Here is a 27,344-nt window from a genome sequence, read left to right on the forward strand (position 1 = left end):
CACCAACACCAACACCCCCACCCCCACCCCCACCGACTGCGGCAGAGACACCGATATCAAACCTCCTCCCACCTTATCCTGCTATTTCCAGCTCGTTGACAGTTGAGCTCGGCGCGCGCGCGCTGCTCCTTCTCCGTGGCACGTACTCACCTGTCACGAACCCAAACCACCGTCAGGTGAAAAGAAATCTATTTTAGATGGTGTTTGGTCTAGATATTTCGTACCCTTTTTTGAAAACGCCAGGACCTCTTTCTCTAAATACCAGTTTTACAGAGATTTTCACTGACACGAACCCTCCTACAAACACCACGTCAGTCTCTCTTCCTACCACTGCCACCACTACGACCAACCAAACACAGGCTTCGTCTCCCAGCCTGCCTTGCGAGTCACCGCAGGGGGAGGGAGGTTGAGAAGGGCGTGAAGGGGGGAAAAAATGAAAGAGAAGGTGGAGGATATCGACCTCATTCCCAGTGGTCCCTGCGGCACCGGTTTCTCCCGTACCCACCCCCCGGACCTTCCGCCCGGCAGCCTTCGCGGTGCGAACAACTGCTGAATCTCTGATTGGACGGGGCAGAGAACAGATTGCGATTGGTTCGCCTGACTTCTTTAGTCCCGACAGAGTTTGTATTAGAGCGTTGAGTTTGGATGATTTGGCGGTTTCCCATAGTGTCGTGTAAAGTTGTTATATTTTTTAATATTCTTCTTTCGTTACATTGCAATGTCTGAAGCGCGGAATGAACCGTGTCTCTGCTGTGGTCATCACACTCCAACCGTCTGTTTTGGGCAGGTTAGTGATACGAAGGCTCCACCTGGTGCTCTGGCACTTCTGTGTTAATTCGGAGTACAGTAATCACCTTTTCACTTTTTAAAAACAAATTCTAACGTGATTTCCCCATGTGCTTCTGGATGATAAGGATAGGGAAATGTTTGTAATCTGAAGAGCCGATGCAAAGTACTAATTATTTAAACAGTTTGGACACTTGCCTCAACTGAACATTTCAAGTCGGAAGATACGTCAACTTTTATCTAACAAATTCATCAGGAAGTTCACTAAGTTTACAAACTCTGTATTTCTGACATTCCCATTTTATCGTCACCTGTCCCCTAGCTAAAACAATATCTTATCTTCTATGTTTCTAATTGCTGAAGGAGTATTTAAAAGGGGGAGAACTCCTTTCTTGAACGTCGAGCAAATGCTTCATTTTTAAGTTACTGGCGGAAGTATTTCGGAGAGTAGCCTTTCCGGAAATTCAGTATTTTAGAAATTGGGAGTCAGAGATGTACAGCACTGAAACAGACCCTTCAGTCCAACCCGTCCATGCCGACCAGATATCCCAACGCAATCTAGTCCCACCTGCCAGCACCTGGCCCATATCCCTACACACCTTCCTATTAATGTCCCCATCCAAATGCCTTTGAAATGTTGCAATTGTACCAGCCTCTACCTCTTTCTCCGGCAGCTCATTCCATACACGTACCACCTTCTGTGTGAAAAAGTTGCCCCTTAGGTGTCTCCTATATCTTTTCCCCCCTCACCCTAAATCTATGCCCTCTAGTTCTAGACTCCCCGACCTCAGGGAAGAGACTTGGAATATTTATCCTATCCATGCCCCTCATGATTTTATAAACCTCTACAAGGTTACCCCTCAGCCTTCGACGCCCCAAGGAAAACAGCCCCAGCCTTTTTAGCCTCTCCCTAAAGCTCAAATCCTGGCAACAGCCATGTAAATCTTTTCTGAACCATTTCATGTTTCATAACATCCTTGCGATCGGAAGGTGATGAGAATTGCACACGATATTCCAACAATGTCCTGTACAGCCGCAACATGACTCACAAGTCCTGTACTCAATACTCTGACCAGTACAGGAAAGCATACCAAGTGCCTTCTTCACTATCCTACGACTCCACTTTCAAGGGGTTATGAACCCGCACTCCAAGCTCTCTTTGCTATGCAACACTCCCGAGGACCTTACCATTAAGTGTATAAGTTCAGCCAAGATTTGCTTTTCCAAATGCAGCACCTCACATTTATCCAAATTATGCACCATCTGCCACTTCTCAGCCCATTGGGATCTTGATCAGATGAGCCATTGTAATCTGAGGTAACCTTCTTCGCTGTCCACTACACCTTCAGTGTTGATGTCATCTACAAACTTACTATACCTTTTATGCTCACAACCAAATCATTTATATAAATAATGAAAAGTAGTGGACCCAGCACCGATCCTTGTGGCACTCCACTTGTCAAAGGCCTCCAGCCTGGAAAAACAACCCTCCACCACTACCCTCTGTCACACACAGGGTACCTTTGAGCCAGTTCTGTATCCAAATGGCTAGTTCTCCCCATTTACCATGAGATCTAAACTTGCCAACCAGTCTGCCATGAGGAACCTTGTGAAACACTTTACTGAAGTCAATATAGATCACAAATACTACTTTGCCCTCAACAAGCTTATTTGTTATTCTTCCAAAAACTCAATCAAGTTTGTGAGACATGATTTTTTACAGTTGACATTTAAAATTTATAAAATGCGTCACTCCTATGTGATCGTTGATTAATGTGGAAATTAAGAGTGCAGGGATTGTTGGACAATCATATGAATACCTCTTAGCTGTATGTTCTATCTTGCATTTATTTTGAATTGTTAAATTGCAAAACTTTAATGTGAGATGTAAAATGAATATACTATAACACCATCCCTTCTCTCAAATGTTCAATTCCAAATTACTGCATTTCGGTGATTTTGTTTTTTAAAATGTGAACATTGGAATTCTTAAAGATAACTAGAAGGAACTTTTTGATAAGATTGATGACTCTAACAAACTTTGTTATGAAAAACCTTAACACTGGAAGTTGCATTATGGTGAAACAAGCAGGGGATATAGATAGGTATGCTTTACTCTTTTTTTTTAACTGCTCTCTTGTGGTGCCGTTCCTGTTTTTTTTTGTGACCTCTACTCTCCAATGTTCCTCCTGTGCTCTGCACTGAAAGGGTTCGTGCTCTTTCTCTGCTTCTGGAGTGCTCTTACACTGTTGTGCATTTCCCTGATACTTCTGTCCGTCTGTTCAAAACTCCGATGTCCTTTTGATTTGTGCTTCTGCTTAGGATAGACAGGCTGGGCTGCTTAAAAAAAAATCAGGCTTTTGTAGAGAAGTTTGCGTTCTTAAAAATATTCAACTACTTGATTAATAATTCACTTGAAAATTCCTTCAGTCAATATGCTCCTCCTTTAGAGACCCTACCAATGCATGTTTTACTAAATGAAATCCATGTCCAATCTGACCATCAATGACCGCATTCAGTCATTTTTAATTTGTGATTTTATTTCCCTCTAGCATTTGTTGTCAGTCAGCAAAGTCAATCTCTCTCCTTTTCCCACTAAAGTTGTTTGCATTATCTCAGAACAATTATCTATACAATCTCCAATGGACATACCACCTTCACTAGGGCCTTTTCTGAATGGTAGGCAGTGACTAGTGGGATACTGCAGGGAGTGGTACTATTACCTCAAATATTCATAATGTCAATGACTTCCACTCTACAGTCATTTCCTCCTTGACTTATTATTCAGATTTATGCAGTGAGTCACAAGATATTTCTTTGTTTTCAATTCTGTGCTCCCTTGTGCCAAACCACTCAACCCTTGCCTCTTGGAAATTCAATGTTTTTTATATTTGCCGGTAAGACTGACTTGCTCCTCTCCATCATTGTGGCCTTCCTTCAGTTATCTAACTGTTCTGACCAATATACTATTAGGCAGATGATGAGATTGATCTCCAGCCCTCACTTTGAGTCCAAAAGTGTGGTAGTGAAAAAGCAAAGCAGGGCAGGCAGCATGCGAGGAGCAGGGCAGTCAGCATTTTGGACATGACCCCTTCAATCAGAAATGATAGCAATGATCTCATCATCATCCTCACCACAGATATTCCACAAGTTAGAATCGGGGAGAGGATCTGATATTGCATGAATTGGCATCTATCCCTTGAACTGATTTATGATGGACATGAAAAGGTAGTGCATGTATTGGCATCTACCCCTTAAACTATCAGATCCTTTCCCCTGATTCTAACTTATGGAATATCTATGGGGACAAAATACATTCACATCTTTTTTTAAAAAGTCCTTCAATGTACGATAGTAAGAGTATGTAATTCCATCAGCACCTACATGGCCTGAGTGGTGTACTATCATTCAATTGGAAAAAGAGAAGATGAGATTGACAAAGCATTTGTTTTTGGTAAAGCCAGGAATTTTGTGCTTTTATTTGTCTTGTCAGAGTTTTGCAAGTAACTGTTTAGCCAGTCAACCCCATACAAGGTGCAACCACTATCTGATTCAGCACAATAATGAATGAGCTACTCATGACCTAACTTAAATTTTCACCAACTAATACAATATTGTTCATTCTCATCATTCTCATCAGAACCATCCATATCATGAGTGAGTTCAAATTATCTATTCCTAGTTTTAAGACAAAGCTTTGCATAAGTATTACTTGAGTCCTGAAAATACCAATTAATCAATCCTGTCCATATCTTGGGTTCATTCATTTCCAGCTGTCATCACACTCTGCTTTTAACTGCAACATTTTTGTCTTGAGCAACAAATCCAATCCAGCTCAGAACATCTCAATGAAATCCCTCTTTTTACAAGTATCTAAGATGAGACTCAATCATTGAGAATCAGTAGTGGAATCCTCCATTCTCTGTATCAGTGCAGAATTTCCAATTTTGTAGCACAGAAGTAGTTGGAAATTACTACTTTCCCACAATATTTGGTCAGCGGTCAACTGTTCTAAAAGAACATTTTTTACCACTAAACTGAACCCCTATCAAAATCAAAAGTCTATACATGTGAAATTTTCTGCACAATCTAAATTTTGGATCAAAGCATGGACTTGAGAATTTCTCGATTAAATGTTACTTATAGATTGCAAATATCTCTTAATATTGCTTCGGGGAAGGATTGTGGAAATATCTTTGGGGTGACGAAGTTCACTGTGGACACAGGAGACTTATTAATCAAGTTTCCTGTATTCTCTGTGACTAGTGGTGTATGCTTGCTTTACTATCGACCCCAATTGGCTTGAAGTAGTGCTGCTTGTATCTCATTCAGTTGGGGGAAACTTGCTAAGAGCAAGCTGACCAGCTGATATTTCAAATTCAACAAAATGGCTCTCTTTTCAGAAATGGAGTGAAAGCTACTGTTTTTCTTTCAAAGGCCTCAGACACTAGTGTGATCACTGACAACAGCACCAGCCAGAACATACGATGCTTTCATGTTTGTAGATTTTTCAAATTGGAAGATGTATAGACAGCTTGGTTTGTTTTTCTTTTGCACAATAAACTTCAGGTTTTTTTTAAAAATAAATATCACAGCACATCACATATGGAGAATTGATTTTTGTTTTATAACACAAAGCTTTGGATTTCAAAATTGCTGTCTTTGCTCATAATTTCTATAAGATTACAATTCTACTAAATCAGATCTGGTTCCCTTGGTTGCCTTTTGAGTTTCTTTGAGAGATTTTGTTAGCTTGCAGGAGACTAAATTGCTCCCCACCCACTCCACTTTTTTTTTACTAAGAACTCAATAATTGAAGCAAAAGTTTTCACAATAGGGCACAATTCAAATAACTAAAAATGTTGATGTACAATCAGTGAACAGTCCTCACTTTCTCCTAACCAGTGAAGCTTAACAGACAAAGTTCTAAGATGCACTCTGGAAGAAGCAGAAGAATACTTTAGGCCATTCTAACAGACTTTAAATTTCAGTTTGTATTTGTAATGATCCTTTTAGCTCTTGCAAGGTCTTGAGCTCACTTGGATACCCTGTTAATCATTTTAACATCTTCCCAGACTAGCAGCCACTTGCTGTCTGCAGCGCAATCCACAGGAAGTCAAACTGACAATACTTTCTCATTATGCCAAGATAATAATGGAGACAGATTTTTTCATTAGATGCAATTGCCTTGATTTAATCTTAGCTGTTAAGTGTTGGCTAAAAATCTTATTCTGTCTAAAACCCATAAAACAAAAGAATCGTTTTCTTTCCTTTTCATTCTTTGCCAAACTCTTCTGTTTTCAGTGACTTCACTCCAGTAGTACCTGAAGTGTTCAGCCTTCACAAAGAAAATAGAAGGTGCCTATGTGCATGTCATTTAACTGAAAGTCCATTGTACCTGAGGCCTGCAAGCTGAAACTGTTGTATGGTAATCTGTCTTGAACCTGAGGATAATGAGGACAATTATCGTACCCGAATGCTTGAGATCAAATGTGGCAACCTTACCCTGCCAATCTGTGCTATTGTTTGGCGAGATATTCAGAAGTAAACCACAATATCCTAAACATAAGAACTCCAATTTCATTTTTTAAAATGAGAACTGATGCATGCACTGGTTGAACATGTCTAATTAACAACTGTCATCATGTCAATTCATTTGCAGTATCAGTTCACTGCTGATGAATATCAGGCGATCCAGAATGCTTTGCAAAGGCGTTTGGGACCGGAATACATCAGTCAACGTCCAGCAGGCGGGGGGCAAAAGGTAAATAAGATACTTGTTTCTGACATCACCTGATCCTGAAGGAAACCCTTTGTGCAATTTTTGCTTTTACATAAAGTATTTGTTTTTCTTTTTTAACAGATCTTGAGAATTCATATTTCATTTATGTGAACAAATGAGTCATGATCAATCAGTAATGTCATAGAGATGTACAGCATGGAAACAGACCCTTCGGTCCAACCGGTCCATGCTGACCAGATATCCCAACCCAATCTAGTCCCACCTGCCAGCACCTGGCCCATATCCCTCCAAACCCTTCCTATTCATAGACCCATCCAAATGCCTCAAATGCTGCAACTGTACCAGCCTCCACTACTCCTCTGGCAGCTCATTCCATACATGTACCACCGTCTGCATGAAAAAGTTGCCCCTTAGGTCTTTTATATCTTTGCCCTCACCCTAAACCTATGCCCTCTAGTTCTGAACTCCCCGACCCCAGGGAAAAATCTTTGTCTATTTATCCTATCCATGCCCCTAATAATTTTGTAAACCTCTATAAGGTCACCCCTCTATAAGGACGCTCCAGGGAAAACAGCCCCTGCCTGTTCAGCCTCTCCCTATAGGCAAAATCCTCCAACCCTGGCAACATCCTCGTAAATCTTTTCTGAATTCTTTCAAGTTTCACAACACCTTTTCCGATAAGAAGGAGACCAGAATTGCACACAATATTCCAACAGTGGCCTAACCAATGTCCTGTACAGCCGTAACATGACCTCCCAACTCCTGTACTCAATACTCTGACCAATAAAGGAAAGTATACCAAACTCCTTCTTCACTATCCTATCTACCTGGGACTCCACTTTCCAGGAGCTATGAACCTGCACTCCAAGGTCTCTTTGTTCAGCAACACTCCCTAGGACCTTACCATTAAGTGTACAAGTCCTGCTAAGATTTGCTTTCCCAAAATGCAGCACCTCTCACTTCTCTGAATTAAACTGCATCTGCCACTTCTCAGCCCATTGGCTCATCTGGTCCAGATCCTGTTGTAATCTGAGGTAACCCTCTTCGCTGTCCACTACACCTCCAATTTTGGTGTCATCTGCAAACTTACTAACTGTACCTCTTATGCCTGCATCCAAATCATTTATGTAAATGACAAAAAGTGGAGGGCCCAGCACCGATCCTTGTGGGACTCCACTGGTCACAGGCCTCCAGTCTGAAAAACAAACCTCCAACACCACCCTCTGTCTTCTCCCTTTGAGCCAGTTCTGTATCCAAATGACTAGTTCTCCCTGTATTCCATGAGATCTAACCTTGCTAATCAGTCTCCCATGGGGAACCTTGTCAAACGCCTTACTGAAGTCCATACAGATCGGACCACAGATCTAGATATGCTATTTTATCTGATATTTTGACAGCTTGTAGTTCAAACAGTATATTTTTAATCTGCAATTTTAAAAAAAAATTAGATACAAACTTTTAAACCTACAAAATAGAAGTAACAATTTAGCCCCTTGAACCTATTTCACCGTTCACTTTCATCATGGCTGATCTGTTCGACAGTACTAAAACTGGCCACTAGATGCTGATTCATAGAATCGCAACAGTGTGGAAACAGGCCCTTTGGCCTCAACAAGTCCGCACCAACCATTCAAAGAGTATCCCACTCAAACCTATTCCCCTACACTATTACTCTACATTTACCCCTGACTAATGCATCTAACTTGCTCATCCCTGAACATTACGGGCAATTTAGCATGGCCAATTCACCTAACCTGCGGATCTTTGGATTGTGGGAGGAAACCAGAGGAAACCCACGCAGACCGGGAGAATGCATAAACTTCACACAGACAGTCGCCCGAGGGTGCAATCGAACCCAGGTGCCTGGCGCTCTGAGGCAACAGTGCTAACCACTGAGCTACCGTGCTAACCAAAATCCATGTTTTCTCTCCAATTTCTATTTGTGATTTGTTAGAGTATTTCTCAACTTCAAAAACAAACTCCCTCGTCTCAAATTACCTAACATCAGGTTATAGTCCAACAGGTTTAATTGGAAGCACTAGCTTTCAGAGCACTGCTCCTTCATTTGGTGGTTGTGGAGTGCACAATTCTAAGACACAGAATTTATAGCCAAAGTTTACAGTGTGATGTAACTGAAATTTATACGTTGAGAAAATACCTTTAATTGTTTAAGTCTCTCATCTGTTAGAATGACCATGTTAGTTTCACTTCTTTCAAGTGTAAATCATAAAACGTTTTTTAAAAGTTACATTCTCAGGTTAACTTTAACAATTGGTGTCAACCCAGATAATGCGTTGAGGGTGTTGGCCCCCTGTATTGTCTGTGTCATAATGTTTAGATAGAGTCTAATCTTAAAGTAAGTTAACGGAATCTTGCATGGATTCATGCAGTTTTTCAGCAAAGTACAATGTAATTCTGCAAGTGATTTACATATGAAAGGTGAAACTAACATGGTCATTCTAACAGGATGAGAGACTTAACAAACAATGAAGGTATTTATTCAGTGTGTATTTTCAGCTACATCACACTGTAAACTTTTGCTGTAAATTCTGTGTCTTACAATTGTGTACTCCACAACCACCTGATGAAGGAGCTAGTGCTTCCAATTAAACCTGTTGGACTATAACCTGGTGTTGTGATTTTTAACTTTGTACACTCCAATCTAACACTGGCATCTCCAAATCATGTCCCTTATCTTGTTTATCCTTTCCCTATGCATTTACCCTATCACCCCTCTCTGGACTTCAGACGGGAAACAATGCTTCTTCCTCCTTCCTCATGCCTATTTATATTCCTGTGTTAGAGAAAACTACTAAATTTCTGCCCTACTATTTGTACATTGTCCACCTTCATATCCCTCACTTAGTTTAGGGATTTGAGTCCTCCTCTTTGCCTTCACTTTTATTATGGTGCAGCCTTTTCTTTCCCATCACCTTTTTTGTGCTGACTGTAGTGGCACACTCAACAATAACATTGTGCTACCATAGTCTGATTCTCTGTTCTTCCCAAATGTCCTTTTAAGTTCTAGTTCTTTGTTGCTACTGTACAGCAGTTGGTAGCCTTTTAATGCATTGTTCTTTTGCCAGTGTGGATCAACTGCAATACATGTTGATACTTTTGATTTTTCTTTTATTTAAACAGGTGATCTGTACATTTAGACTTTAAAATTGTTTACTGCACTATTCTTCCATGTCTGTCTAGTGATTTTTGCAAATTATACATATATAATTTAATAAAATATTTTTAACTTTCTACCCTCATCACTCCTCAGTTCTTAAATTGCATATTCCTACATCTTCAATCCACTTGTGTGCCTTTTATTTTCTGATTTCCACTTGTCATTTCCATAATTTCTATTAGTCTTACCCTTTGTTTTTGGTTTGCTTTTGGATTTTACACCAATTATGTCCAGCTTCTGTTTATATCCAGCATACTCATAATCTATAGAATCTTACACTTTTTGTGTAACCCAATTTAAAACTACCATTGTCTGACCTATGCTATCTTTCTATAAATTGAGAACGAAAGCAAAAGGAAGTTGAGTTTAACCTTTTACAGGTCTCCAATTAGGTCTCAACTGGAATGTCTGAAGCCAAAAATAACTGAGGACTTTTCTTGTGGTTTTTTCTTTCAGACAATATATTGTTTTCAGAAGCTCCTTTGTTTTTGTGTTCTCAAACTAATTTATTAGATGAAGTGGTCATACAATACCTTCTCAATTTGTATTGACCATGGCACAATCTCAACATTGACAAGTTGAATTAGAATTCATCAATATCCTAAATCAGCACTCTCCATTAAATCTAAAGTCACAAAAACACAAGGAAAGCATTGAATTTTAGACAATACTTAACTTTCGACAATTTATGCCAATTCCTTCTTTACAATAAGACCATAAGACATAAAAGCAGAAATTAGACCATGTAATCATGGCTGATAAGTTTCTCAACCTTATTTTTCTGCTTTCTCCCTGTAACCCTTGATACTCAAGAGCTGATCTATCTCAAAACTGGCCTCCACAGCCTGCTGTGCCAATGAAGTCCATAGATTCATCACTGACTTTGGCTGAAGAAGTTTCTCCTTATTGCCATTTGAAAAGGTCTTCCCTTTACTCTAAGGCTATACCCTTGGGTCCTAGTCTCTCCTACCAATGGAAACATCTTCCCAAAGTCTAGTGTTTCCAGGTCATTTCATATTTTGTATCTTTCGATAAGGATCTCTTTTCTCTCTCTCTCTCTTTTTTTTTTCTCTCCCCCCCCCCCCCCCCCCCCCCCCTCCTTCTCCACTATCCTTCTAGACTCCAAATATAGTGTCAGTACTCCTATGTTAAGCTTTTCATTCCTGGGACCATTTAACTGACATACTTTTATTTGCACAAAAGCCATCACCTGAAGCACACTTCCAACAAACTGGTGAGGTCACCAGGGATCGAGGCAGAAATCAGACCTCAGTGCTACTGTTGGCTCTGATGTCCCAAGCTTTGTGGGTTATAGACTATGCATTTTACAACATATATACAGAAAAGCTTAAGATTTTAACACTTTAATCAGAGATACTATTTTTGAAAAGTAGACAGTCCATTCCCTCCATAGTGTAACTCCTGAACACTATCTTAAGGTAGAGATTCTACTTTTAATGTGTAAGGAATTCATTGCCTTATTAATTAAGTTTTCTTGGCTCCTAGGTAGCTGAGTATCCCTTTGCAATGACAAGTTTTCTCTTGCTTTTCTTTGCAGCTTTCCTCATAGCCCTTTGCAGATTCTGTTATACACATAGCCCCCCCCCCCAAATAATTGAGCAGCTTGCCTCTCTTCAACACATTCCCACACTTTGCATCCTCCTTGTCTATTCTACTTGCGGGGTTGACTTTGATTGCTTCTGTGATTGAATTTCTCAGGGATTTGAGAAGTTAGTCATGTGCCTCTATCTTGAGTTCACATGGAAAATGCTAACACTGAGATTGTGTAGAAGTTTCACCAGTCTCATACTGCACAAAAAGTTGAGCTGGAGAGATTGGAGCAGCTGAGATCCTTAATTATAATGCAGGAAATATCAAGGTGAGGGGGAGCTACTTCCTTATGAAATAGGAGTCTTGTTGGCTAAGACATCCATGGCATTGAGTACACAAAGATGCATGAAAATGGGAGGGTGGAAAGTAAGAGATTTGAGTTGTTGAAGACAGTCTGGTGTCTCCTTCACTGCTCAGGAAAGGATTCCAGGAGTTCCAGTGACAATGATGTCGCAGCTGTATGTATGGTGTGTTTTGTATGAAAACTCCACCTCCCAACTATCTCCTATCTTTGAGCCAATTTTGTATCAAATTGATGAGCTCTCCTGGAATCCCACATGATCTAACTTTCCTCATTCTACTATAAGGAACCTTGTCAAAGGTTTCACTAAAGTCCAGATGGTAATCACCGCTGTGACTGCACCATTGGCAAAGTGACTAAATATCAACAGGCTTTCAATCAAGTAATCTGTTTTGTCCTTGCTGCTGCTGCTGGAACTGAACTCTTCCATACATGTGGAAAGTACTTTGTAGTTTCTGACTTGTGTTGTAGATGGTGAATAAGCTTCATGGAGTTGTGCTTCCAAATTCCTGTTATCTAAGCAGTTCTTTGTAACCACAGTATTTGTATATCACATACACTTAAGGTTCTGAAGCAATAGTAGTAATTCCAGGCTGTTGTTGGTAGTACTGTTGAATGTCACAAGGAATTTTTTTTTGAGATGGTCATTACTTTGCTTTTGTGTAGTGTGAATGGTAATTGCCATACCTTAGCCAAAGCCTGAAAATTGAACATTACTGAACGCTCTCTAATGGTGAGCAGACATCTCCACTCTGCCCTCTTGACAGAGGCAAGGTCATTGATGAAATCGGATGTTTGAGCCTAAGACTATCCCAAGGAATACCTTACAACTGAGACAATTGGGCTCAACAACAACACTTGTTTCCCCCCCGCCGCCGCCGCCCCCCCCCCCCCCCCCATTTCCAATGACTCCAGCTTGGCAAAGACATCCCTATATCACTGTTAAATGCTGCTTTGATGTCAAACACAGTCTTGCCTCTCCCTGGAATTCGACTTCCTTTTGTCAATGTTGAACCAAGACCAGCAAGAGCCAGGTGGCCTTAGTGGAACCTAAACTGAGCATTGGCATGCTAACCTGCTTTGAAATTTTCCATCGTTGTGCAAACAGAGCAGTCTGAGGTACAATGGATTTAGGATTATCAAAACTCTGCATTTCATTACTACTATAATATCACAATACCTGCTTTGGTCACACATTGAGCAGCTCTGTTTGTAAATGACATCAGCCTCTTTATATGCTATTCAAAGGACCTTTTACCTCCTCTTTTTTGTCTAATTAACTTAATCTGTGCTGGTTGTTAATTTTGTTAGGTCTGCTACATTGAAGGTCACAGGATTGTCAACCTCGCTAATGAAGTCTTTGGTTATAATGGATGGTCCCATTCTATCTCACAACAAAATGTTGGTGAGTTTTAATTGTTAGAAGAAATGCTGTTATATATGGAGGATTAATTTCATGGATTGTTGAAGTCATTGCCATATTGAATTCTATTTTTATCTTGATCCAAATGGTATTAATGGATGGATTATCAAATTAGAGCTAAACCTAATTTTAGGTTTATGAAAGTTGACATCAGATATGAATTTCACCAGAGAAACGCTACATAAAATTCAGTGAATAATTAACCGTGACACAACTACAGACATAGAATGATTCTAGCTATTGAGTGGGTGTAACTGGAATAGTTCTAATTGTTATATGCAATATTCTGGACTTTAAAGTCACCCATTGTTATGCTGTAGCACTCTTGCCCTCTGAGTCAGAAGGTTGTGGGTCCAAGTCCTATAGCAGAACCTGAACACACTAACTCAGACTGACAATACAGTATTACAGTTCTGAGGGTGTCATTCACTGTCAGAGGTCCAATTGCCATGCATCCAAAACTGCAGTGGGATGGAGGGAGAAGAGCATTTGGGACAGTGACTGGAGAAGTGGTGGATTGAGTTGTTGCACTATAGCCTTAAGTACAAAACATCTGTAGTTTAGTGAGTTTGACTTCAAAGTTTGATCAGTTAATGGATTTCTAAAGGAGCCACACACCTTTTCACACTCCAAATGTGATTGTAAGATTTTAGTATGGATTGCCTTAAACAGAAATCTCATCAATTCGATGGGTGCAAAAGATGCCATCACACTTTCAAAAAGAAAAGCTTTGTCTTGTTCAAACAAGTAGCTGATTACCTACATTTTTCTATTGTGCTGGCTTGCAATATGAAAATTGTTTCTTACTGTACAAGAGTGAACTAAAGTGCTTTTGGGATATCCAGTGATTGCAAAAGTTGCCACAGCAAGTCTTTTTTTAAAAAAAATTTCTACGTTTCAGATTTTGTGGATCTCATTAATGGAAAATTTTATGTCGGTGTTAGTGCATTTATTAAGGTCCAACTCAAGGTATGGAGTTTCCTTTTTTGATTATAAAAGTTAAAACCTTTCCTCGCTGTGATGGATGCAACCTACAGTTATTTTGTTTTTGAAAATCAGGATGGATCTTTCCATGAAGATGTTGGCTATGGAGTGAGCGAGGGACTGAAATCCAAGGCACTGTCACTGGAGAAAGCCAGAAAGGAAGCAGTCACTGATGGATTGAAGCGATCTCTGAAGTATTTGAGCGCTTGCTCTTTGTCATTTCACAACTATTAGAGTTCCAGCATTTAACGTATTAAGTTTTATAGTTATTTCAAATAGAGTCAATATTTGTCTCTGAAAGAAGTTTTTTTTTGAAAGCTGTGTCTTAAGTTTCATGAGTTCAAGGTATTTTGTCTTTAGTTTGATTTTTCTTTTCCCTCAGTCCTTTCCACACTTTTTGTAGACCCCAGTAATCTATACAGGTGGTGCAAGAGAGGTTTGATTTTTGTTCCCTCGTGCCAAACTTGTAGTTCCATGGCATAGAGGCTTGCATGTCTAATTTAATTCTGAAAAAAAAGGGAAAAAAAACTAGCAATTTTTTTTTCATTCATCATTCTTGAGATGTAGGCATACCAACAGTGCTGTTAGGAAATGAGTTGCTAGTTTTGGACCCAGTAACAGTAGAAGAGTAGCGATATAGACCAAATCAAGTGTTTAGCCTCCAGGGGAACTTGCGGGTAGTGAGATATAGTGATATTCGTGTATCTGTTGATCCTATTCCTTCTAGCTGGTATGTTTGTTCAGCACAAATGGCACTATATTTATTGTTTTGCTTTTCAGATCCTTTGGCAATGTCTTGGGTAATTGTATTCTGGATAAAGAGTATCTGCAACTAGTCAATAAGCTCCCCAGACAGGTAAGGATTTAAGCCTTTGCATAATTGTGTGGTTCTGAGGTACAGTTCCTACCATAATGATGGGTATGTTGGATGTTAATATTGCCTGCTTAGTTTTTGCCTTCATGTTTATCACTCTTCTTTTTAAGTCTGTTAACTTGTAATCTTGAAATGTAGTTCATAGAAGTAAGGACGACTGATTTCCTCCCTAAAGAGCATTAGTGAAGCAGATAGATATTTTCTGATAATTGTTGATAGTTTAGTTTAATGGCACTAGTTCTCATCGTATATTTAACTATTTAAATTCTACCAGCTCCCATGGGATTTGAACACCAGTCAGAAAGTCTTGGCTTGAATCTCGATTGCGAGATCAGCTATTCCATTATTTGTCATACTCTGAAACACATTGGCCTTGCATAGGGGTAAAAACATTGTTTTTGTTCTTTATCCCATATATTTTATTTTAGCAGTAAATCAAAAGCTCATAGTAGAAACATTTACAACAGTCTACGTTTGACAGCTTTGAGACTTTAGGAGCCTGAATCTATCCATTGTGAACTCAGCCTACTGCCATTATCTGTAAAATATAAATAACTTGCAACATTGCAGAGTGACTTAGAGGCTCTCTTTAGCTGTCCAAGGTCTTGTATCAAGACGAATTTACAAGTTGCATGATTTGTTCCATTTAACCTTGGAGACTAATCTTCATTATCAAAATATGTTAAGCCTTTAATTATTGTTACAACGTGCAGATATTATTTCATCAAATTTAAATTTTACAGTACACCCCTTTTTCATCAAGATGATATTTTGATTTCTTACTCCACCCTTTTTGTTTCAACTTTTCTATCACTAAGTTATTTGCAAGGAATAAGGCAAGACTAGAATAGCAAGTTCATCAAACTTTTTCCGGTCTTGAAGACATTGTAATGCACTACAGTAGAGATTTCTTTGCACTAATTACCTTAATGTAACTAACTCTTCACTGTTTAACTGTATAAGGTTGAGCAGGGTTCTATCTTTCCAAAAGCCCTGCAGTGGCAATATGAGTGCTGCATATTAATCACAACTAGATGTCAAACGGTCTTTTTTTTCCCCTCTTATTCCTCCAAGCCCACCAATTCTTGGGCCACTATTGCGCACCTCTGAATGCAGCCTTGTCAGAAAGAAACCATCTGAGCCCAGACATGACTGTAGTTTTAAGCTGAGAATGGAAAATACATAAAAGCAAATGAAGTTATTCCTGCAGTTGGGATATATGAAGGTGAAAGGACATTTGGAACTTTGAAACAGTTTATTGATTCATTTACTTGTGTCTTTCATTTATGGACAAACTTCTTTTTTTTAAAGAAATCAGATTTTCACTTGGCTGATGCTAAAAGAAGGGACAATGAACCTTTAGTGCAGAAAGCCAGATACAGCAGCATGTTACAGGCTCAGAGGCAGCCTCTATCTACTCTTGCTTCACATTCTCCACAAGACGCTGAAGAAGAGTTATCTGAAACGAAGGAAGTTGTGATACAAGGAAACTGCAACTTCTCACGGTTGGCGTTTATCTACATTTCATGTAACGGATGAGATTGACTTGTGCTTTGGTTTGTCAAATCATTGGATTGTCTGATCACGCATTGCTGCCTGCATTGTCATTTTATGCCATAGTATATAAGTGTCATAAGCACGTTCCCAACTACTGATAACTGAGTACTCAGTCATTTTTTAATGTATGGGTAAGTGTTTAACATGCTGAATGCAGAAAGAACAAACTGTATCAAGTTTTTTTTAAACAACTATGAGGACCTAACATGATCTTTCATCATTCTTTGAAAGTTGTAAGCTTATGAAATCTGACATGTTGCGGTAACAATTGTTTATCTTGAAGGTAAACTAATTAAGGGGCATATAATACAGTTGCATATCTACAATGTATGTGAAAACGAGTAAGATTGCATTAGTTGGAGCCAAGTTAATATGCAGTACTTTTATCACTAATCTGTTTGGAAATTCAACCAACTTTTTAAAAATAGTAACTTCCATCTTGGACACCGGAAATAGAAAAAGCTTATGCACCCTGTTGTGTCATATTCAGTTATCAATGGATATATTTCAGTTTTTTTTTTAAATATATGGAATTCTGCTAGCACGGTTGTTTTAGACAGCTGGTTCACAATACTAGGAGCATGGATTCAATTTCCATACGAGGCGAGGCTGACCTTTTGAGAAGATAGGGCAATCTTGCTTGAGGCATAGTGACATTCTTGTTAAACTCACAAACAGTCATGTGAGTTTTAAGATTTGTAGCTCATGTTGAGGTTCTGGATGGAGGTTTGCTTGCTGGGCTGGAAAGTTAATTTTCAGATGTTTTGTCACTATACTAGGTTACATCTGCAGTGAGCCTCTGGAGAAAGTATTGTTGATTTCTGCTTTCTATTTCTATGTTTGGGTTGATGTCATTTCCTGTTCTTTTCTCAAGGGATGGTAAATGGGGTCCCAGTCTGTGTGTTTGTTGATAAAGTTCTGGTTAGAAGGCCATGCTTCTAGGAATTCTCGAGTGTCTCTTTGGCTTGTCCTAGTCAGTGGTGTCCTTTCTTATCTGTATGTAAGGATACTAGTGAGAGAGGGTAATGTTGTTTTGTGCCTCGTTTTCTGCTGGTTTGTCATAGTCGTTGCATGGTATTTTGTAAGTGGCTTTAGTTTTGCTTGTTGTCTGTATAGGGTCTTTCAAGTTCATTAGCTACTGTCTTATTGTATTGGTGAGATACCATAATGCCAAGGGGTCCGAGCAGTCATTTCAGGGGTGTCTTTCATGTAGGGGAGAGTGGCTCGGGTTTCTGGACGCATTTTTGTCTGCTTGTTTGGGTTTGTTGCTGAGACATCTGAGGACTGTGTTCATTAGGTTCCCATTCTTTTTGAATATACTGTATAGGTGATTATCCTCTGTTACAGTGTGTGGTGGCTCATTGAAATGGTGATTATAATGCAGCTTTGTTTGTGGATGTTGGGATGCAGAGCAGAGGAAAATTACCTATTGTGTATTCAAAAAGAATGGGTATCCAATGAACACAGTCTGCTGATTTCTCAGTAACAAACCCAAACAAGCAGACAAAATGCACCCAGAAACCCAAGCCACTCTCCCCTACATCAAAGACATCTCGGAAATGACTGCCAAACTACTCAGACCCCTTGGCATCATGGTAGCAGACAAACCCACCGACACATTAAAACCGCAGCTAATGAACAACAAGCAAAAACAAATGTTATTTACAAAATACTGTGCAAGGACTGTAACAAACTACACTGGACAAACATGCAGAAAACTGGCCACTAGGATCCATGAACATCAATAGCCACAAAATGACATGCTCTCTCACTAGTATCCTTACATACAGATAAGGAAGGACACCACTTTGACTAGGATAAGCCAAACCAAGACACTAATTCCTAGAAGCATAGCATTCCAACCAGAACTCTATACAGACTTGGATCCCATTTACTGTCCCCTGAGAAAAAGAACAGGAAATGACATCACCAACCCAAAGAAACCCAACCATATATAAATAGAAAGCAGAAATCATCAGCAATGCTTTGTCTAGAGGCTCATTGAAAATGTGACCTAGTATAGTGACAAAACCTCAGAAAATGAACCTTCCAGATCAGCGAGCAAACGTAGAGTCATCTCTCCAATCCAGAGTTTCCCAGTAATAATCTGGGGCTATCGTGACAGTACCTAAAGGAAAAAAACATGATTGATATTTTAGATATCAGCCTTTGTTTTCCAAGCTAGATAAAATTGTTTATCAATCCTATTACCCCTGTACAGTGACTTGCAACATGGAAATTTGACTCCACTGGGCTGATATTCCTAATGTCAGCATGCAGTTATCAGGAACCTCAAAGTAGTAAGATAGTTATCACAAAACTACAAGATTAACCAAACTACCCTGTCACAAAAATCAAAGAGTCTACTTGCCAGGCTTGTTGGACATAATCATCCCAGTTTAAATAGCATACTCAGCAATTTAGCTTCTCTTGTAATGGGCCGCAGGTTTGTCATTGGGGAGGGAAGAGAGAAGCTGAAGAAAATAGTAATGTTGATTATCTAATTGCATAGAAGTAGAGACCACAGCACTGACCAAACAACCGTGCCACAGGAGCAGGAGTTGGATCCCACATACCAACGGAAACTTCGACAGAAGCAACTCCAACAAGAGTTCAGAGAACAGATGGCAAAAAAAAGCAAGACACAACCACAGAATACTGACAGTTCCAGTAGGACACAAGCAAACACCCACCCAGGTACCTGACATTAAACTGTGCAGAGTACAACTATAAAAGCTATCAAAAGTTACTTTGAGATTTTTTTAAACAACTCTCAAACTGTCCCATATGAAGTCAGTCAAAATTTGAATGCATTGTTTTGACAGAGCATTTAATTTTAAAATGCTCTAATTATGATTAAGAAAAATGGTATTTCTGCATTAGTGTAATTCAATAATATGGATGTAGTAAATAACAACTTTGTACCAAAATAGTCACTTCATCGTTTAGAGCTTGAGTATTGCAGAAAAAGTCTTGGTATTTTCAAACTTTTCCTCTTATACGCATTAGGGTGATTCACAAAAATACCATAGTAAATGGAAAAGTAATATTTTATAATAGGAGTGGATCAGTTGACAAGTGAATATCAGTAGAGGCCACCATGGAAAATTCACCTTGTAATGAAGACTAACAGTTGATTTTGATTAAATTTTAAACCAGGCAATTTGGCTCTCGTCAAGGCATTACCCTGGAATGAACCAGAGAAAGACTATAACCTACATTGTGGAGTTAAAACAGACCAGTGGATACGTAGTCTGTCTGCAAAGAATAAGGTCCTGTATATTAATAAGTGCCAGACTGAACCATTGTCAGAATAATTTTTAAACTCTAGATTAATTAGCAAATATTGTCCAATTGCAGAACACCTCTAATGTTGGACATTGAGTTTTGTACAGGCGAGTCCTAAAAGTTGGCAAGGCTATCCTTTAATCAATTTCTGCTTCACTTTTAAACAGCTTGGCAGTCCAACTGCTAATCATTAATTTCCTGGTGGATTCTCTATGGCAATGCCTCTACCAAACAAAGTCCACTTGCCAATCAATTGCCATTGTCCTTTCATATCTGAAATGCTGTGCCAGGGAGAGTAATTGAAGAGGGAAACCTTTTTTTTTACACAAAGTATTTGGATGAGCACTTGAAGTGTCATAACCTTCAAGGCTGTGGGACAGGTGACAGTCATAGTAGCCTTTGGCAGGTCAACTGATTGACCAAAGGGCCTCTTCTGTACTGAATGATTCTAAGCTAATTTTATTCATGGCTTATCACTCTAGTGGCAGTGTCCTTTTTATTCAGGAAAATTAAAGGGTGGTATCGTTTTGAAAAGCTATTTCTTTTCATGAGCCTTCAGTTGTAATGGTAGACAATAGACAATAGATGCAGGAGTAGGCCATTCAGCCCTTCGAGCCTGCACCGCCATTCAATATGATCATGGCTGATCATTCCCAATCAGTATCCTGTTCCAGCCTTATCTCCATAACCCTTGACTCCACTATCTTTAAGAGCTCTATCCAATTCTTTCTTAAATGAATCCAGAGACTGGGCCTCCACTGCCCTCTGGGGCAGAGCATTCCACACAGCCACCACTCTCTGGGTGAAGTAGTTTCTCCTCATCTCTGTCCTAAATGGTCTACCCCGTATTTTTAAGTTGTACTACCAAAACACAATATTTTGCCATGCATCGAAGCTGATGGGTTTTTGTTTTGCCTGCATAGCGGCTTGTTAGAGCAGTTAAAAAGGATTATTAAAGGAAACTTGCAAGGGACGTAAGATTTTATACTTATTTGGAAGGTAAATTGGCTGTTTTGAGTACTATTGGCCCATTGAAGGTTGAAAGTGGGAATATTATCAATGACCATGGGAAAAGGGCAGATATTCTGAATGATTTTGTTTTTTTTTCTCTTCAGTATTCACAGTAGGAGGATGATCAGGGACCAGATCTAAATAAAATTAGATAAGTAAATCATCAATAAGAGAAATTAATGGAACTGAAGAGTGACAAATGAGTTCTGGCTTTTATCACCTCTAACACATCCTTTCTCTAATTAGATGACCAAACCAATTTTGTTTCCATGTTGCTACTGTGCTTTTATACCACATTCTCTAGCTTTCCTAATAGGACTGTTGGGTGGCACTGTTTCAAATGTTTTCACATATATAGTTTCCTCTTCTGTTACCATGGTCTGGTAAGCAGTGCATGATATTCATTTCATACTTCTCCCATGCCCTTGCTTCGGTGTGCAAGTTCACTTTGTTTCTAAGCGAGTTTTGAGAAGACTTGAAGCTCAGTTTGAGGTTCTGGATGCCTGTTTGCTCGCTGAGCTGGAAGGTTCATTTTACAATGTTTTATCACCATGCTAGGTAACATCAGTGAGCCTCCAGATGAAGCTTTGTTTCTCTAATTAGCACTATTCTTCTTCTAAACCACTTTTTAAAAACTATATGCCTTTTCTCATAACTTTTTGCTTCTACACCTCCCTTACAAATCTTTGGTGTTTCTTTATACCATTGAATATAGCTTGATATATGCTTGACAAAATAAAGAGCTCTGTACCTGATTAGTGAACAAGGCTTCAGCTTCTGATTTCAGCTCTAATTTTGAGCTTATGGGATTGTTCACTGTCAACTATTCTACCCCTTTAAAGGCTAAGTTCATTTTTTACTACATTTTGGTATTGTTCAGTTACGTCCCATGCATACAGCAAAATGCCTCATTTCCAACAAACACTGAAAAATACTTGACTGACTTCTGCATTTCAACTTAAAACCAGTTTTAAAATTTCTAATTTTGCTATTCAGCATTCTCCTAATAGTGAAGGCCATAGATAGGATAAATAGACAAAGTCATTTCCCTGGGGCGGGGGAGCCCAGAACTAGAGGGCATAGGCTCAGGGGGAGAGAGGAAAGATATTAAAAAAGACCTAAGGGGCAACTTTTTCATGCAGAGGGTGGTGCATGTATGGAATGAGCTACAGAGGAAGCTGAGGTGGCTAGTACAATTGCAACATTTAAAAGGAATCTGGAGGGTATATGAATAGGAAGGGTTTGGAGGGATATGGGCCAATTGCTAGCAAGTGGGACTAGGTTAGGTTGGGATATCTGGTCGGCGTGGACAAGTTGGACTGAAGGGTCTGTTTCCATGCTGTACAGCTGACTTGAGGAATCACCTTATGAATTTCCACAATCTGTTGCTTTTCTCTCCTCCTCTGTGCTTCTTTGTAGATATCTTACAATGTTTTAACTAGCTTCTGTTCTTATTGTTTTCCTTCTAGTTATGGTGACGACAAAGTCTAAATCAACACCACAATTGAATCACAGCACACCGGTCAGCTATGAAGAAAACTTTGCCGAAGACAAATTCCTAGCTGGTAGGAGTTTATTCATTGCTTGTCATAACTCTTTTGGCCCTGTCCTTTTATTCAGGAAGATTAAAGAGGAGAAACTCAGCACATCTGGTGGCATCTGTAGAGACTGAGATAAAGTGAACATTTAAAGTCTGAGTCATTTCAGGCTCAACATTGCCTCTGTTTCTCTCTACAGCTGCTGCTAGACCTGCTGGTCTTCTCCAGCATGGATTTGTTTAATACTATTCAATTTCCCTAGTTAGCTATAGATTGACCTTTTCCCTTCTCAGACCTAGTTTATAAGGGAATGATGTTTGAAACTTTTCTCACTTCTTTACATTTTTATAATTGTTTGTTTGATACCACATCTGAAGAGGCCATACTTCTTACCTGTTCTAGTAATATCTCTGACAGAACCAGAATGTTTGAGGCTGCACCCTCAAGGGTAGAGCAGATCTAAAAAACCTAGCAGAATATAACATGTTGGCAGAACCTCTTCAACATTGGGTTGTGTATTATGGCATTCTATTAATGTATTTCAAAGCAAAGGAACAGACTTTTGACAACTAGGAAATTACATTTTGTGTGGAAGTGGAGAAATTGTGCCACTCTGCTTGATTTTGTACACTTGAGGCAATATATAGTACTTCTAGTGAAATGGATATAAAGAGTTTTTTAATCAACCAATTGAATTCCAAAAAAACCTCTGGGTGAAATGACTTTTTTTCCCTAGGGGAAGCAGTGACATCATGGTAATGTCACTGCACCAATAATCCAGAACACTGGTTGGATTCAAATGATTTCAAATCCCACCAGGTCAGAGGGTCAGTCAGTTTTACAGCCATCTTGTCTATTCCAGTCATCGACCAGAGGATTTTGGCATGCAGCATTTTCTGCTCTGGTACTTCAAGTGATTTAGCCAGAGCCGAAAGTGATGTCATGCTTTAAGATAAGCATCATTTTCTGGATCAAAAACCACCTGTCCCATACCTTTAAATCTATACTCCTGGTAACTGACTGCTTTTAAGAAGGGAAGTTTATTTCTATCTATGGCCCTCAATTTTGTACCCCACCCTCCGCTTTCCTCTAAGGAAAATAAGCGTGGCCTCTCTCATGGCTTTAGAGCTGAAATGCTCCAATTCAGGCAACATCCTTCATATACTGTAGCAACCTGAACTGTGTACTGTACTCCAGCTGTGCCCCTGTCTTTGTATTCAATATCTTGACTGATGAGGTAGCATATGGGATATTTATCTTTAAAATTACTTCAGATCCTTGAAGGCTTCCAGTTGGATGGACATCGAAGTGGTGGGAATCTCAAAGAAAACAGTGCATGTGCAGGGTCAGCATGTTCCTACAAAAGTATATAGTAGTCCCACACTCCAGTGTAAAGTTTTTGACAAATAGCTGCTCCCAATCCACTTGTATCAAAATCAGTAATTCCCAGCCTGTCACAGTCGTCTTGAGAGATGCACTCTGGGGCATTTCTGTCCACCTCCACATTAACAATAATCCACTCCTTCCCTGACTAGGCCTCACCCCTCCGACTTTCATCAGGCAGTACTCCTACCATCATTCAACCACAGGTATGCTCTCTCCACTGCCACTTCAAGTCCGAGAAGACTAGTGACTAGAAAAAAAAAATTTAGGTTCCAAATTCCAAAGATTGATTGTTTCACCCAGGTGCAGGAAATGGCTTTCAATAATAAAATCTGGAATTAAAAATTATGATCTAATACTGACCATGTAGTTTGAGTTTCGTAAAAACCCCATCAGGTTCACTCATCATCTTTAAAAGGAAAGCATCTGCCATCCTCACCTGACTCCAAATCCACAATGTACTGAATTCAGGTGGGTGATAAATGCTCACTAAGACAATGGTGACTACATCCCATAAATGAATTGAAGACAGAAAATGTGGTGCAGGTGTGGCAGTAGATGGAGCAACATTATATGCTGGTACACAAGCCAAAACTGGCACCAGAATGATCACAACATCAAGGGTTGCTATGACATCCTATGATATTTTCTGCAGGGGTCAAAATGTTTTTCTTCATGGAAGAAAACTAAGCTCTGACTTTTTTAAAATTTTCACTAAGTATATTAGTGGTTGGTTAGCTTGATAGTCTATTTGTGATGCAGAGTGATGCCAACATAGGTTCAAATCCCACACAAGTTGAGGTTACTGTGAAGGACAGTCTTCAATCTCTCCCGTCACCTGAGGCATTGGTGGCCCACAGGTCAAACCACAGATGTCTGTTTCTAATGAGTTTCACGTGCCCCACAGTCTGGTAAAACTGTCAACTTTAAGGCAGACATATAACAAAAACTTTTGCATTTGTTTTGACACACAGGACATTTAGATTCACAGTATTCTCTATTATTAAACTTGCATTACCTAATGCTTTCCTGTGCAATAGATTTTATTTCCTAACAGTTAATAGGAGAACTTAAATAGGCCTAAGTTAGATTTTATTTTTGTTTACAAATTACCTACTTCTACACCAAAACAATCTTTCTAAGTAGTGAGGTGATAACTTTCCAGTGTATACAGCCAGAACGTTTTAACCAGCCAGTTACTATTCTTGTTAATACAGTTCAGTTTCAGACTTGAATTTCATAATGACCATGCTCATTATAATAGCATCTACTAGTACTTTTTCAACAGAGTCACTACTGCACAGCTGCAGCCTTAAGTTAGAGATTCCCAGTTTTTCTAGCTCCGTACTTTTATTGACTAACTACTTTTTCAATTTACAGCTCCTATGTTACACCCCACCCCCAACACATGAACTTATAAGCAACAGGCACAGACCACTCACAGCTGCTCACCAATTTTACTTGGAAATTTCCTTTTTCTTAAATCGGTTATCCCCATAATAATCCTAATAATCATTTTAGGAATTTGAGGGGCAAATCACTCACTGCCATTGCATATTTTGAGCCCCATCTTTAGTCTGTTTACTCAAAATTTAGGGTCTAGATTAGAGTGGTGCTGGAAAAGCACAGCTGTTCAGGCAGCATTTGAAGAGCAGTAAAATCGAAATTTCGGGCAAAAGCCCTTCATCAGGAATACAGACAGAGAGCCTGAAGGGTAGAGAGATACTCAAAACTTAGTCTCACTTACCCATGTAATTGGCTTTGTTACTATTTATTACTTTGGACTCAACCAAGTTGAATTTTATATTCATTGTTAGATTTTCCCTAGACTAACTTTCACTGAAGTAAATAACCTACCTCATTGTGCAGTATTAAATCTAAACTGTCTCGCTAGCCTATAATTAAAAGTGCACCAAGAAAAGTTTTTTTGGGTCAATGAGTCTTACAGGAACATAAGTAGATTATTTGGCCCCTTGTGTTTGTAACTGTGCATGGCAGAGCAGTCACTTGATATGGTTACGGTTGAACTGATTTTGGCCTCTACTTTTCCTTTGTTCCCTGTGCCTCCAGTCAAGAATCTCAGGAGGCCTTGAAAATATTCAACAAACCAATCTTCACTCTCGGGGGAGAAAGTCAACATACCAACAAAGCTTAGAAAAATTCTCACCTGAATTTAGATGAGAACCCTTATTTTGAAAACCTGTTCAGCACTTTCCTATCAAGTATGTTTCAATAACATTACCTCTCATTCCTCTAATTTCCTATGACTACAGGTTCAATCTTTCCACTGAAGGTAAGCCCTTCACCAAGAATCAGATAAGTAAACTATCTCTGCACTGTTTCTAAAAAAAGTGTCTTAAGTCAGGAGAGTAAAACTTTCTACACATTTCTCCATGTGGTTTCACAAATAGTGTACAACTGTAGCAAAACTTTTTCCTGTTTTCAAATCCAACTTTCTTCGCAATAAACATCCCATTTCTCAGACTAAAAGTTTTCAAAATTTCCATTTAACTAACATACTGCTTTCTATTCTTCCTGCCAAATGGACAAGTTCACATTTTCCAACATTGCTCTATATCTGCCCAATTTCTGATTGCATAGCCTATCCATAAACCTCTTTTCCTCCCACCTATCCTCATGAGACATAGAATTGTGGCTTATATTTTTCTTCAGTTTTATCAGCTATGATTTTATCAAATTGCAGAGTAGGTTTGAGGGACTGAATAGCCTTTATTGAATCAAATTTGCTTATGTATTACTATAGTTTACTTGAGGCAGTAATGAATTACTTCGGGGTTTGGGCAAGAAGAAGAAAATAAATAGAATTGCGAAGTGAATTTTTCCTTAGACAAGATGTTTCCTTTGTTATAAACATTAATATAAATTTTATTACATATAATATACCTAGAAATTAATGCAGATTTAATTCCAAGGCAAAAGTAGGACTTTGGTATAACTTTTTTTTTTTATTTGTTCTGAAACAGATGATCCTGAATTCTGGGATATCCCTCTGGATGGTGGTGGTATTGACAACAAATCAAATGCCCCTTACCAAGGACAAGTTCCATCTACACCTCCCATAGGCCATCACCAAATGATGACACGGAGCAGAACACCACAAAGGATAAATTCTCACGAACAACCACACAATGCATACCAACTTGGTCTAAGTAAGAATGTCAATTTCTGTGACATGGAGGAAGTCACTTAAGTGCTACAATTCTGCTCATCTTAAAATTTGAAACTTTCATTAACAGTTCAACATACAGCAATCAAGACAGACAAAAAAGTGCTGGGAGTACAAAGCTGCATTGTTTTTTTTTAAGTTGAGATCTAGACTTTTTGGTCATCTGATGTATAAACTTTGAGCTGCACATTCGGTGTTGCAATCTGCAATTTTGTCCAAGTTATCCAATAATACAATTGTCTTTTTCTAAAGAAATTGGCCCAAAATTCAATTAACTTGAACTTCATATGGTTTGCTTACCATTTGAGATCTGAAGAGACAGCATGTGTGGCCTGAGATGATATTTTTATTCTGCCCAATGTATAAAATTAGAATTTTTTTGATTATGCAGTTTGAGTTTGCTGTAAAATTTAACACTGTTCAGTTTCCCAATACAGGTATTTTCAAATGGTTTTCGAAGATTACAGCATGGTCTTGTTC

General features: G+C 39.0%; 2 protein-coding genes across 8 annotated transcripts in view; one reads left to right on the forward strand and one right to left on the reverse strand.

The window, feature by feature from the left end:
* Positions 1-362, reverse strand: part of LOC140458142 (ELKS/Rab6-interacting/CAST family member 1-like) — a 917,474-nt gene extending 917,112 nt beyond the window's left edge. For all 5 annotated transcript variants that reach the window (XM_072552282.1, XM_072552281.1, XM_072552285.1 and 2 more), the window contains exon 1: positions 151-362. The gene's annotated coding sequence lies outside the window, so the exon portion shown is untranslated. The remainder of the gene's footprint in view (positions 1-150) is intronic.
* A 180-nt stretch (positions 363-542) lies between these two features.
* rad52 (RAD52 homolog, DNA repair protein) overlaps positions 543-27,344 on the forward strand; it is a 28,213-nt gene continuing 1,411 nt past the window's right edge. Inside the window, exons 1-10 of one of the 3 annotated variants that reach the window (XM_072552288.1) lie at positions 543-787; positions 6,449-6,550; positions 12,931-13,024; positions 13,944-14,011; positions 14,102-14,220; positions 14,807-14,882; positions 16,212-16,405; positions 18,970-19,154; positions 22,226-22,321; positions 25,748-26,626. In XM_072552288.1, coding sequence (XP_072408389.1) covers positions 719-787; positions 6,449-6,550; positions 12,931-13,024; positions 13,944-14,011; positions 14,102-14,220; positions 14,807-14,882; positions 16,212-16,405; positions 18,970-19,154; positions 22,226-22,321; positions 25,748-25,770 — 1,026 coding nt within the window. In that variant the 5' untranslated portion in view covers positions 543-718 and the 3' untranslated portion in view covers positions 25,771-26,626. Of the gene's footprint in view, positions 788-6,448; positions 6,551-12,930; positions 13,025-13,943; positions 14,012-14,101; positions 14,221-14,806; positions 14,883-16,211; positions 16,406-18,969; positions 19,155-22,225; positions 22,322-25,747; positions 26,627-26,661; positions 26,848-27,344 lie in introns of those variants that run through there. The other 2 variants (XM_072552287.1, XM_072552286.1) reach the window with 2 other exon arrangements.

Source organism: Chiloscyllium punctatum, chromosome 32 (genome assembly GCF_047496795.1).
Source record: "Chiloscyllium punctatum isolate Juve2018m chromosome 32, sChiPun1.3, whole genome shotgun sequence".
NCBI classification, from domain to species: domain Eukaryota; kingdom Metazoa; phylum Chordata; class Chondrichthyes; order Orectolobiformes; family Hemiscylliidae; genus Chiloscyllium; species Chiloscyllium punctatum.